General features: G+C 40.7%; 1 protein-coding gene across 2 annotated transcripts in view; it reads left to right on the top strand.

Annotated features, from left to right (window-relative positions):
- The window catches only part of LRRIQ3 (leucine rich repeats and IQ motif containing 3), a 49,213-nt gene extending 37,174 nt beyond the window's left edge, over nt 1-12,039 (top strand). For both annotated transcript variants that reach the window (XM_084852225.1, XM_084852226.1), the window contains 2 exons: nt 5,157-5,877; nt 11,752-12,039. In XM_084852225.1, coding sequence (XP_084708351.1) covers nt 5,157-5,877; nt 11,752-11,950 — 920 coding nt within the window. In that variant the 3' untranslated portion in view covers nt 11,951-12,039. The remainder of the gene's footprint in view (nt 1-5,156; nt 5,878-11,751) is intronic.
- Nucleotides 12,040-14,663: the final 2,624 nt, after the last annotated feature.

Raw genomic sequence — 14,663 nt, forward strand, 5'->3', positions numbered from 1 at the left:
TCTAATAGTGCCCAATAACAGTCTTCAGACACATGTAGGAAGAAAGCCAGACTATGAAGCACATGGTCTTCGATGTCTATATACTAATGCCCAGAGTATGGAAACAAACAGAACGAACTTGAACTCTTAATACAGGAGGGAAATTATGACTTGATAGGTGAAACTGAGACTTGGTGGGATGACTCTCACAACTGGAATACAGCAATTGAAGGATATAACTTGTTCAAAAAGAACAGGAGGAACAGAAAGGGAGGTGGGGTTACACTATATGTTTAAAATACATATCTCTGCACAGAAATATAGGAGGATGAGCTTGGTAGCCCCATCGAGAGCATCTGGATCAAAATAAATGGAGCAAAGAATAAAAGGAACCTGGTGGTCGGAGTCTACTACCAGCCACCCAATCAAGGAGAAGACGAGGATGAAACTTTTGAAAAGCAAATAACCAATGTTTTAAGGAAGCATGATGTAGTAGTAATGGGGGACTTCAATTTCCCCGATATTTGTTGGGAGACAAATTCTGCAAAACATGACCCCTCCAGGAAATTCCTGACTTGTGTGGCGGATAACTTCCTCCTACAGAAAGTAGAGGAAGGAACTAGAGGATTGGCTATCCTTGACTTGATCCTAACCAACAGGGATGACTTAGTGGATAAAGTAGCAGTTACAGGAATTCTGGGGGAAAGCGACCATGCTGTACTTGAGTTCTTGGTTCTAAGGGAAGCAAAAGCTGCGTGTAGTCAAACGCATACCCTGGGTTTTAGGAAAGTCGATTTTCATAAACTCAGAACAATGATCAGTAAGGTCCCATGGCAAGCGACGCTAACAAGAAAAGGAGTCCAAGATGGGTGGGAGCTTTTAAAAAAGGAAATTCTCAAGGCACAATTACAAACAATTCCAACAAGAAGAAAAGGTGGAAGACCACAGAAGAAGCCAATGTGGCTTCACAAAAAGCTTAGAGATGACCTGACAACAAAAAAGGACACATATAGGAAGTGGAAAGAAGACCAAGTAACTAAGGAAGAGTACAGACAGGTAGCACAGAATTGCAGGGATGGAGTCAGGAAGGCTAAAGGTGAGAATGAGCTGAGGTTAGTGAGGGATGCTAAAAGCAACAAAAAGTTAGTGAGGGATGCTAAAAGCAACAAAAACTCAGTGGAATTCCCTTGCCTCTTGATGTCATCCAGGCACCAACATTTGTTCATTTGCAGCACCTGCTGAAGACATTTTGATTTAAACAAGCCTTTCTTGACTAACCAGCTATGGTTTTATTGCCACAATCTGATTTTAAAGGCTTTAATTCTGGATGATTATGATATTTCCCCTTTTATTGTTCAGTGTTCTGATATTTGATTGATGTAGAGCAGTATATACATTGTGTAAATAAAAGAAAGAGAGAAAGAATTTGATGAGGGCTAAAAATATAAAGAAACAACAACTGAAAGTTGGAATGTTCAGGATTTCAGAAAGTTTTGGGAAGTATAAAGGGGTCTCTTGGTCCCCACAACCCATCATATGTTGACCATCCCCAAGTTAATGGATCAACCAAATTTGAGTTGACAAGAAATGTCATTAGTATTATATAGAACCTATATAGCTATTTTCATTTATTTTTATTAACATTGCAAAGCATAAAGATTTCTACTGATGTGCAATGTGAATTTCATTATTAATCTTTTATATTGTGTTAATGAAGAGGAAATTCTATGCATACAAATGTGCTACATGACTCTGCTTAGCAATGTCTTACCGTGAAAGTTAAAAGAATTCTGGGGGGCGGGGGAAGCTTATAGCTATATTTTCAGTTGCATCTACACTGATCCTAATTATTTTTAGTGTCAACTTTGGAGGTCACCATCTGAAAGCATACAATGTATGGTTCATTGTGGCATGCCAAAACACTGTATTAGGGCAACCAAGAAAAACATTTATTCAATAATGTAGCTCAAAACTTAATATTGTGAACAGTGCCTGACAAAGACATTGGTATAATGCTCAACTTCCAGTTGTGTAATTTTCTTTGTCTTTTATTTTCTTGAAATTTGATTTATGGCTTACCTTTCCCATCCCCCTAAGAATTCTTTCTACTTCCCTTTGATAACTTTAATGAGTCCAAGAAGTGAGGCTTATCTTTAGCAGTGTTTTCATTATCTGCAACACTGCATTTCTACTGGCAAGATCCAGATAATGGCCTGTTTAAATTTAACGTCTTATATCGTCCTCTCAGGAGGAATATTGTAGAGCAGTTTAGTTCAGTTACCTTGGTGAGTAGTTACTACTTAAATGTATTTGAACCAAAAAAATACTGGATATGGTAGTGAACATTACAGGGTTTGCAGTCTAAGTTTGACTAAGGTAGCTGGTAGGAGGAGGTATAGGACAGGCAAAGGTGTGTTTTGAAGAAGAATTTGAAGCCATATAGTGAGAGTGGTTTGGCAGAGGTATAAATTGTTCCAGGCACAGAAAGTGTCATGGAAGAAGGCACAAAGATGGGAATGTTAAAACGACACTAAGAAGGGCAATAGCAGATGAGCTTAGGTGAAGAGAGGGAATAGGGATAAGAGTGGTACAGTTGGGTGATACAGAGATGTGTGTGTGTGTGTGTGTGTGTGTGTGTGTAAGTGGAACGCATTATAAATAAGATACTGTGTTAGTTGCAGAAAGTGAGAAGGAACCAGTGAAGCCAGATAATTAAAAAAATAAAGTTAAATGGAGACAGTGTTTTCTTGGTGTGCTACACAAAGACCTATCGTACAGGTCACTAATAAAAGAATTAATATCTAGAGTGATATGCACAATTACAGAATAATTTCATTCTTTCTGATTTTGTGGCAAAATATTCCCTCTGAGTTTTCTGGGCTGCTGCTGCATGTGTTCTCTCATACCTAGTCCTGGCAATCGCATTGCAGCTCCCTGGGCTGAAACAATAAAGTGGTGGTGTGGCAGTTTTTTCTCTTTCCAGAAAATAAATGCATTGGTATTGGTAGTTCAGATTGATCATGTCAGCTGCTATTCACTATCTTGGAAATATAGTAAGTTAAGGCATTGCCTTCTTTTTGTGTGCCACACAAACTATAACCATCTCAGAGTCCATTAATTGAGAGGCAGTGTGGTGTAGTGGTTAGAATGTTGGACTGGGACACGTGAGACCTGGACTCTAGTCCCAGTTGGCTATGAAGCTCACTGAGCCAGTCACTGACTATCAGTCTAACCTACCTCACAGAGTTGTTGTGAGGATAAAATGGAGAGGAGGAGGATCATGTATGCTGTATAAAAGGCATATTTTATATGCTGTATAAAAGGCATATTTCTCTCTATATTTTGTATGTATACCCTTCACAGACCTAACAGAACAAACTCTTCTTCTTTTATGTTCAATGTATCTTATTACGTATAAAAAGAACATAGTGAACATAAATGTTAAATTACATTTCAGAAAAGAGAAATGAAACGTAGTGTGTTTATTTCAGTTATTTGTGTATTCAGTCTCTGGCTTGCCTTGATAATGGTGAACCAATGTAATATCAGACTTGGCTTGCCACCAAATGGAACTTGTTTCCATGCATAGCGCTTTGCTGGAGTGTTGTCAGCACAATCTTCTACCAGTCGACCCTTCCTTATCCATTCTTGCTGCTGCCATTCCACACAAACCCCTTCCTCCTCCAATTTTTTTCCAGCATGTCTTAATTAGTTGATGTTACCTCTGTAAGTCGATGTCACCTTGCATATTATTGGTGTTTAATTAATGTTAAAAGAAAAGCTTATTTAATGAGGAGAAAGTTAGAAATAAGTTGCTGCAGACCTTTTCCTACTCTTGATGCTTCCCCTGTTTCCCTGGACTTACAGTTGTTCTCTTAATCACTGGACCTACAAAGGACCAGGGGTGAAACAAGTGGGTAGTGTGGGACAGATGCAGGGTAAACTGGCTGGTACATGGTAAAGAAACATCCCAGAGCGTGGAGAGTTTGGGAAAGGTACAGAGAGCACTGTCATATGGGTAAGCTGATGTGAAAGGCTAGCTGGGATATAACTTGTGTCTGACAAATCAGGGCTGATTTGGGTAAGATAAGATCTAGTGGATAATAAAACCAAGAGGCATGTCATAGGCAAATATAGAAAGAATTGGGTTGGATGGAAGGAATTTAAGATATATAGCAGACTCAAAGACAAGGTTAACAAGGTGCATCAGAAGCAGAGGAAAAGATCCAAACCCCAAGCAAGTATGGCCAATTCTGAGATGTGAAGCTTTGTGTTAGGCTTACTCAATGAGTTGTGGGCAAGGATTATTAACTTACCCTCTAGCAGTCTCTTCCTGCTTCTTGAGGTGGGTGGAGTCTGGAAGGGCCATTGAGAATAGGGCAACTGTGTTTTGTATTCCAGGCGCAGCCTGTGCAGGCAGCAGATGGCATTTGGGAGGAAGTACTGAGGCCTGTTGCCCAAGAACAGCCAAGAAACTAGGATGAAGACTTCAAATGAGTGGAAAGCTATGGAAATAAATGAGAGCCAAAAACTTACAAAAAAGAGCCCTGGGTCCAGCTAGAGTTAGTTGTGGCTAAACCCTGTTGAGAGCAACGGAGCTTATACATGTCACAGCTAACTTGCTCCATTGGTTTCAGTGGGACTTTGTCACAGCTAACTTTTGTTGGGGTCAGGATCATTCTGCGAAAGATTAACGAGAGTCAAAAAATAAATAAGCTTGGACAGTGTTGAATCTGCAGCTTGCAAGTATTTTAACTCTGAGTTATATGCATTTTCAGGATTTCAAGACTTATTTTGTCTAGTAGTTTATTCAATGAGAATTCCACCTTTGCAAGCCCATTAAGTATGCCCCAAAATCTGTTGTAAAAATGTTGTTGCTATTCAGTTGTCTTGTCCTTTGGATGGGATGCAATTATTTATATCCAGGTGGGGAATCTGACTGTGGCCCTCTAGAGGTTGTTGGATTATAACTCTCATAAGCTCTAGCTAGCATGACCAGTGGACTGGGATGCTAGGAGCTGAAATCAAACAACGTCTGGAGGGCCACAAGTTCCCCATCCCCTCGTTTATATGCTGTTGCTAAACTATGTTCCATTGTAACTTTTAATAATGAACATGTTAATAAACTGAAAACACTTGAGAATTACTAATGTAATCATTGAACCGTTTCATGTTAGATCTCTTGGAATGGAAAAAAACTGAAATGAAAGAAGATGAGATGGCAACAAAATTTAGGCTTTCAGTACGTAGGATGCCATTTTATTCACTGACTAAGGAGCTGCAACAATATCAAGAGAGAGACAAAGAATTTTTCGACGCTGTCCAGGACTTACGTTATGTCATGCATCCTATACCACAAACTATGCCTATACATGAGCCGGGGAGCATTGAGAAGAGGATCTTTGCTAAAGCATTTGGAACTATAAGACTTCGGCCCTTGTGTACCATTGATAAAGCATACTGGGAAAGTCAAAAATTGGATGCCCAGCTTAAAAAGGAGCGGGAAATTATGCAGATGCTGATTGCTAACAATGAAGTTCAAGACTATATTCATCATTTACATGAAGAAAAAATAGAAAATATTCAGAAGAAATGTGACGAGGAAAAGCTGATGTTTCACGATATTTTGAAAGAGTGCAAGCAAGAAAGATCAAAGTTAATTAATAAAATGAGACAAAAGTATACTCGTTTTTTCGACAAAATGGAGGGAAACGTATTGGAAAACACATTCATTCAGCGCTTCAGTACTCAGCATACTTCTTTGACAAGAGGCTTATTAAGACTTGATGGGTGGAGAAATTGTAAAGAAGCCGTAAATGAAAAAAAAAGAATGATTAGAGGAATTGTAGAAGAACAGAAGCAGCGAAAAGAGGTGTATAAACATTTTCATGAGGAGAGGTATGTTTGCTTTTTCATTATTCTCTGTGGGAGCATTCATTAACCTGTGGAGTTTTTAAAAATGTATAGTTGGGTTTTTTTAGATTAGGTTGTTGAAAAAAAATCCCATCTTTCTGTTCATATCTGAGATTCTAAGGTGGCTAGCATTGTGTGTGTGTGTGTGTATTTTTGAAAGATAGGAGGACTAACTGCCGAGTATTAAAAACATATTTTAAGCTAAGTGTTTCGGCTTCCACCCTCATCAGTAGCTGTGCTGTTAACTGAGTATCAGGAGTGGCAGTCTGGAATGTCTGGAGATGAAAGTTCCGTAGGAGAAAAAACAGAGTTATAAGTGGTATAATGCCTATGAATTGTCCCCCAGATTAAGGCCATTGGAACTAAGAGTTCTCAGTCTATAGATCCAGAAATCTTCCCTTTTGTCAAGCATGTCATTGTCTTTTGTGTTTTCTGTTGGAACCAACTGTAAATCTGAGAGACTATGTGCAGGAGAGTTGAAATGTCAATGGTATCATTGTTAAATTGACGTTTCTGATTTAGTCTTTTGATCTTCATAAGGAAATCTGTAGTGTCCTTAATACACGAAGGAAATTTATGGACTAGTGGTTGAATTATGGAGTCAATATATAATGAAATTCTTTCAGTGACAGCATTGCCACATGAAACAATAGGTTGTCTCGGGTTGTTATTTTTATGGATCTTTGGTAGCATGTAAAATATTCCTGCTGTAGGGGTGAGGTTAATTAAAAGATGAGCAATTTTTCTGTCCAGTAAGTTTTCAGGCAGGAATTTATGGATTACGTTGCTAATTTTTTAAAATTTAGGTCAGCTGTGATATCGTGATCAAGGAATGTATATGTACTGCTGTCATTTAGTTGTCTCAGACTTTCAGAAATATAATCCTCAGTCTTCATCACAACAACAGCTCCACCTTTATCAGCTGGTTTTATGACTTCGTCTTTTCTAATTCGAAGGTGGTTGAGGGCCTCTCTTTCTTCTCTCATAAGATGGTAAAAGACACGTCCAGACTTGTGTTCATCAATTCTTTTTAAAACTGATTTAAGGAAGGTTTCTAATACTGGATTTACATTTGGGTTTAGAGTCCAGGGTTTTTTTTGGCAGAAATTGTGACAGAGGATTATAGCATGGATTCAAAATATGAGTTTTGTTATCATTATGGAAATAGTCTTTTAACCTGCATCTTTTCTCAAATGCCTTAACATCAGCATTCATTTGGGCTAGGTCATGCTCTTTTCTGTTTCACTACTTTTATTTTAACATGGGATTTGATATTCTTGGATCTTCCCCTGGGAGAGCTTTGTGAATGCCATGTGATATATTACAGCAGAGCCCAAGAAAGAGGAAGCATGACCCTTCTTTTATCTTTCCCAGCTTCTTTGTAACCTAGGAAGTACTTCCAGTTCTTTTCTAGAAACTTGCGAAATAGTGGTGTTTCATGTTTTTGCATTTTCTATTAGTTTCTTGCTTGGTTTACAAGTATCCAAGAGTTTCCCCTCCAACTGCAAACTCAGTCTGTGGCCTCAGAATTAGCAGCTTTCAGCTTCGGTATCCATGCCAGCAATAAAGGTTTTGCATGTCAAATTAGGCCAATTTACACTTGAACAATCTTATTGTCTTTAAATTATGACATTAGTGACACCTGGGCAACTCTGCTGTTTTCAGCAGGTTTCTCTTCGCATGACTGAAGTCAGTAAGTGATCTTTTGCTAAAATGTAATATGAACTGGCATACTTGGTTCTCCACTGCCCCTGCATTGGTTTGTTCCCTAGTGGTAGGGAAAATGTATGATAGCTAGAACTATTTATTTGCTACTTGTGTTTAGTAGACAATGAATTAAGTTAATATCTGGTCTTCCCTGTTACTTTTGTGGAAAGAAGTCAATGGAACAGTGATGCATAAAAATCAAGCCTAGACTGTAAAGGTAACTTTAATTAACCCAAAGCTATTGTTATATCTTTGCACAGTCAATTACAATTTAATAGTGAAAGAAATGGAGGATTGAGACATTAATTTCAGTCCTGAGTGCTATATTTTATCATTCAAGATATTTCCATCTATGGGCAGGGAGAGGAGGGGGCAGGAAAGTCAGCTTCAGTCCACCATCTTCCATGGGCAGTAATCTCAATACAGCTTATTATATTTTTTATGTACACAAAATATTATGCCTAGAACTGTTTCACGTTTGTTTGTTTTTTAAAGATTTACCCAAAAAGTTACATCCTTAGATCACACTGGACATGACCTAGAACATCACAGGCACAGACAGCTTGCTTTGAGTTATATTTAGAATTCCCCTCCCCAGCCCACAAACTACTGCTTATTTATTAGTACATTTATATCCTACTGTTCTTATCTGTGGTCTCTGCGACTCACACATGTGGTTTTTGTTGCTATGCAGAACATTCTAGAGCTGAGCAGAATTTTGGCGGGAGCACCCCTCTCCCACTATACACACTGAGGGCATGGCTCCTGCCATTTCCACTCAGTTCCTTTTCATCTGCTGCCACTGCAGCATGAGGGACATTCTCTGGCTCTTCAAGATTGCCTCAAGTCTTTTGGAGCCTGCTGAGAACTTACTGCCTTTTAATTAGTTTGAGTTTTTTTTTCTTTCTATTGTTTTCCATTTCCATTTCAGTTTTGTGTTTTTATTATTCCTCAATTGTTCATTGCTAACCAAAAAATGCTCTAGTTGTGGGGGGAAGATTCTCAGTCTGTTTTGCTTGGGAGAGGATCACCTACCAGATACTTGTTCACATTGCCAGGCCTTTACAAAACAGTCATGGAGGAATAGATTGTCTCGCCTGAGGGCCCTATTGTGGGAGCAAGGTTGCTGATTCTGTGTCCCAGAACCAACCTCTGCATACTGCCTTGTCAATTTGCTTGACGTTGGCCTCATCCATGCCCGTATTAAAAATGACTGTTCACCCGTCTGGGCCCACCTCATCCAAGGTGAAATCTGCCCCTCAAGCAACCTGAAGCAGTTCCTTCTCTCAAACCTGGGGCTTTGACATCAGAACTGATATATCTCTACCAGAGCATTCATAGTTGAGTCCAAACGTGAGACTCCTCTGACTCTGGGACATTCTCCGGCTTTGGATAAGCTTAAGAGAGTAAAATCCAAGTGGGTACCTCCAGCTGACGATGACCCTAAGAAAAAGAAGAGTAAGAAGGATAATGCAGTAGGATCACTCTGTCAACCATGCTGGTCTTGACATCCCTGAATCTGACGAATGAGATCCCTTCAGCACTACTGAACTACTAGGGTGGACCATTGGATTTGGGGCAACAAGTTTTGCTGTCAATCCCATATCTGTCTCCACTTCTGTGGTCACCCATTCCAGTGCTTGAGAAAATGTGGATGGACCTTGACTGGCAATCCTCAGATGAGTTCCAGTGCTCCTTTTAGGAGGCTGATTTGGAATAGATCCCCAGTCCTAGAGGACTCTCCGCTAATGCTTCCTTCATCACATTAACGATTTTTGTGTGGCCATTTGCCATGCTGCCTGGAATGTTCTCCTCATTATCAAAATGTATCACCATAATCTGGTTTCTCTTTGGCTTCTGGCTACCATCATAGTTACCATCAGTAGGATCTACCATGGGCGAATATTGCCACAGCTGGTATTCTCGCTATCCTTTGTATGGGAGGGATTATTGATCCCAATGTCGATCTGTTTGCTACACAGGAGAACACTCAGTATCCTTGGTCCTGCTGCAGAGTGGTGGTGTCTCCCTCCTTGCAGGGGGAGGTGTTTCTTCATCAGTAGATTGACCTACTCCTTCATGCATTGTCACCATTCCCACTCATTACAAGGGTGGTAGCGAAGATCTGGACCAACTGATCATCCTATGGTGGCCCTGCCTGCCGTGGTTTGCCATTTTTCTGCTTATGTCCCAGCAAAAGTTTCTTAACTCTCCTGCCTGGAGACTGTTCTTACACAGGACCATGGCAGGATACATTATCTGAACCTAAACCTTTGGTTAATGGTATGGTGGATCTACCAAGACCTCATTTTTCCCAAGAGATCTATGCAGTTCTAGATGCAGGTAGAAAACCAAACTCTCAGCACTTGTATGCAGCTAAGTGGACAAAATTCACAGTATCACCCTATGGAGCTCACCCCATCCAAGTGATCATGTCTTTAATTTTTTTTAATGGCCCTAAAGCAAGCATAGGCAACCTTTTGGGGCATGTGGGCACATTTGGCAATTTGAGAAACTGTCCTGGGCACCACCACAAAATGTTTGCCATGGGAGGTGTGGTAAAAATTGAGTACAAGACAGAGGTGGGGTCTAAACGCCTTTAAACCCATAGTTTTCAACACCAACAGAAACCTATTTCACAGTGATCCCTGTTACTGGTAAGAAAATGTGTTAATTTTTTTTAAGCCATCTAAGTTCTTTGAACTGCTTGCTATCTGTGATATCCACCTCCTGACTGCCTTTTCCACCTTTTTGGCAATGGTTATGTCTGCCTGAAGGGCAAGTGAGCTTTGTGCACTGAGGCACAACCAGCTGTATGTGGACCACAGATAAGGTGGCCCTCAGAACAGATATTGCATTCTTCCCTAAAGATGTTTCTGCTCATTGTTCATACAGAACTGCTTCTCACCATTGGAAGCTCAGCTGTACACCCTGGATGTTTGTTGCGCTTTGGCGTTTTATGAGTAGGATTGCAGTTTTTCACAGTACTGCAGACTTTTTATTTACTATTAAGGGCTGTGTCATAGACACACTGTTTCTTCACAGAGGTTTGTGAAATTTGTTTTGGTTACCATACCAGCTTACTGGCCTCCCACTTCCCATGGGAGTGCATAGTAATTCAACATGGGCCTCATCTGCTGCCTTCCTTCAGGGGATCTCCTTGCCTGAGTGGCAACATGGGCCCAGCCTTCCATGTTTATCCAGAAGCACAGACTTGATATCAGGGCAAGGAAAATGCATCTTTTGCCCCAGCAATCCTCTCCTCTCTTCTGGTGTGACATCTTCTTCAGTAACTTAGAAGAAGAAGAAGACGTTATTTATGTGTAACTGTTATTCTTTGAGTGGTTGTATGTATACTCACACGACCTGCTCTCCTCCCCACAGATGTGTGCAGAACATTGTTTGAAACATTTTAGTGCTGAGCAGAATTTTGGGAGGACCCCACCCCCTTTCCACTGTGCACAGTCATGGTGTGGCTCCTGCTGTTTCTGTCAAGTTCCTTCATCCTCTCCTTTCGCAATCAACACACCTAACCCAGGTGTGTGGAGAACCCATATGTGTGAGTACATAGATGACCACTAAAAGAACCACAGCTACTGCTAAGCAATCTGTCCTTTCATTACAGAGCTCAAGGCAGTGTACATAGGGTTCCCAGGCAGTCTTCCATCCAGACATTGACCAATTCCAGATCTGCTTAGTTTCAGCAAGGTGGCTGCATGATGTGCCCTCAGATCATGCCTTTTCAAAGCAGTTCAGACATGCAACACAAGAGCTGCTGAGATTGGAGTCTTACTGAAAAATAGTGACCATGTGCTGAAGACTTTTTAGCAAGCTTCTGTACTACCAAAGAATTTTGGGACAGGAAACTGAGCGAAATATTCTGATGTGCTATGTGTAAGTGCCTCAAGGTTGCACCTGTTCGTGCTTCCCATTTATCTTATAAAGAGGGTTTGGTAATATTGTCTAACATGGCATATTTCTCAAAATTGAGAAGTAAAGAACAACATATTGAACTTCCAAAAATTGCCAAGCATCATATATTAGAATTTCATGTTGAACACATTCAAGATTTCGGTATCAGACTGATGGATAGACCGAAGCGGTTAGAAGTGATGAAAGACTATAATGTCTTCTTCTTTTTCTCTCCTCTAGGCTACAGATGTTACAAAAACAAAACACAGATGAGAAAATTTTTAGGAAATGTGTGGCTCATGAAATGTCTAAAGAGAGATGTAAGCAATCCAAGGCAAAGGTTGAGGCTGTGAAGAAACCCAGAGTAAAAATACTGTACACGTTGCCTGTGATTGGCAGTTCTGGCACTGCAGTGCCTGTAGCAGAGTATGATGGTTAAAATGGTAATGTATAACATGGGAAGTGAACATAAGCCCAATTGTGATTTATCATTTGAATGCTCCAGATAAAAACGTTATTGTCTCATGTATAACCTGATTATCTGTCTCTGTTACTACTGATTTTGAAACATAACCCAGAAAAGGAAGAATTTGATGAACAGATATGATTCATAATTTGAAATATTTCAGTATTTCCATGTGAAGAAGAAAACACAGCTGTAGCCTGTTGTGCTAATTGTTAGCAAATGTTGACTTTAAGCAGCAAACATTTCAAGCATACATACAATTACCTCTGTACTTAGCTTTAAAATTAAATTATTCAATGCCATATAAAAATAATTGGGGAAAAATTCACTGGTTGCTAATGTAGCCAACTAGCATGAGTGCAATTAAACATGTTGACTACACTTATTGCAGACAGGACTGTTGGAGCTTTGCCTCAGTGATTCCTCAGTAACTGTATATAGAACAATGCCATAAGCCATTAGCTCTCAATAGAATGTATTTTCAGTTGCTCTCTGGCTATGCCTAATGTAATAATTTGGTCCCAGCTGCTAACTTTCATTAACACGCTGTGTACTTTGATTAGTTTCATTAGCTGCTTTCCTATGTGTAATTAATTATGCTTCTAGTTGATTCTACTTTAATTCTTTGTATATATCTTTCTCCATGTGTGTTGAGCACAGGGAGAGGAGACCCAGACAGTTGCTAGGAGAGGTGTGAGGTCTTTCCTTGCTCCTCCCAGCTCAATAACAGAAAATTCTTACTTTACAGTCTTTTAGAGGCTTCCATTACTTCATATATGTCTTTTCATTTTATATGGAGTGCAACTTTTATAATTCAAGAATGGCATTGCATGTAGGATGTAGGATCTCCTGTTTTAATTACGATCAAGAGCCAATATTCACCAAAATGCATAGAGAAGCATTTTCAGCTTGTCTCCCCTTTTTCCTGAAATTGGCTTTGGTCTGTCAGTGGCACACAAAGCAAGAAAAACCAAGTTTGGACTACCTAAAACCTGGCTTTTCTTGCTTCATATGCTGAGGCCAGAGCTGATTTAATCAGGAAAAAGTCATCAACCTCATAGGTGTTGCTCAGCAAATGAGAGAGTTGTTCCTTGTCCCTGTCAACCCTCCCCTGCTCAAGGAAATTTACTGGAAGCACAGAATTAAGCCGCTGTAGTCTACCACACACCTCTCCCCGCTCATCCATCGTTGGGGTGAATCCTGTATCCTTGAGAAAAAAACAAACCTCGATTTATCCTTCCCAGTCCCAAGCTGAAACATAATAATAGTTACCCAGGAGTAAGTCCCACTGCCCCTGTAACATTTACTTCCAAGTAAACCTCCATTGGGAAAGACAGGATCTAGCTGAACTTTATAAATCCGCCTCTTGAGACCGCACAGAAACTAGATTTACTTCTTACTGGGTAGTGAAACTTACTTCTGAGTAAACATGCACAGAAGGAGTGTGTGTGGCTTCACAGAGCCTCTTGGAGACTTACTTCTTGCCGGGGGAGTGAAACTTACTTGTGAGTAAACATGCCAAGGGTGCTTTTGGATATAGGCTTCCTTTCCCAGTTTTTTTCTCCCCTTCTCCAGACCACCTTAGTTAGCCTTTTTCATTCATAAATATTAGCCTCTGATTAAGCCATTCCCAATCACATTCATTCACAACCCTGCAATGGCAGTGTTTCGCCCCTTTAACTGACCACATTAACACTGTTCATTCAGAAATACTAGGATCTCTGTTTCCTTCATTCACAACCGTTGTGTTTTGCCTCTTCGACACAGAGCATTAGCCTTCTTCATCCAGAAATACTAGCCAACTTCTCCCTGTTGTGTGTGTGATTTTCCTGCTTGTGTGTGTGTTGGGAGGAGGAGGAGGCTTTCCTGCAGAAACAAGAGTTTGGGGCAGGGAAAGTAGAAGCGGCAGCAGCAGCAGTAGCTGTCCTGCCAAGCATTAGTAGAGGAAGGCAGCAGCTGCAGTAGTACTAATAACGATAATAATAACAACAGACACTGCTATGACTAGGGATGTACGAAAGTCACTTACCTTTTCGAAGGGTGACATTCGTGGGGGGAGAGGCGCTCCGTCCCTGCCCCTGAAATTCTGGCTGGGGGGGGAGGCGCTCCGTCCCTCCCCCCCGAATCCTGGCTGGCCGGCTCCGCTCCGCAGAGATTCTTCGGAGCCGCTGGCTAGCAGGGACGCAAATGGTGGCGGCTGTAGCCGCCACCGTTTGCGTCCCTGCAGTTAGCCATTATATGCTACGTAAATGTTTACGTAGCCTATCACGGCTGATTAAAAAGAGAAAAAAACGCGCATATGCAAATGGCGGTGCCCATGGGTGTCGCCATTTGTGTTCCTTATTTTGGCACGTCTTAGTCTACGTAAACATTTACGTAGACTAAGACGGCGAAAATAAGGGGAACGCAAATAGCATAGACGCTACGCTATTTGCGTTCCCCTTATTTTCGCTGTCTTAGTCTACGTAAATGTTTACGTAGACTAAGACGTGCCAAAATAAGGAACGCAAATGGCAGCGCCCATGGGCGCCGCCATTTGCGTATGCGCGTTTTTTTCTCCTCTTTTAAATCAGCCGTGATAGGCTACGTAAATCTTTACATAGCCTATTACTTTTTTTTTTTTTTAATTGGAAATGGCGGCGGCAGCGGCCAGTCGGAAGACTGGCCCCCGCAGCTGCCGCCGAAC

The sequence above is a fragment of the Heloderma suspectum genome, chromosome 4, assembly GCF_057233095.1.
Source record: "Heloderma suspectum isolate Gila_16-S chromosome 4, 16-S_ref, whole genome shotgun sequence".
NCBI lineage: Eukaryota > Metazoa > Chordata > Lepidosauria > Squamata > Helodermatidae > Heloderma > Heloderma suspectum.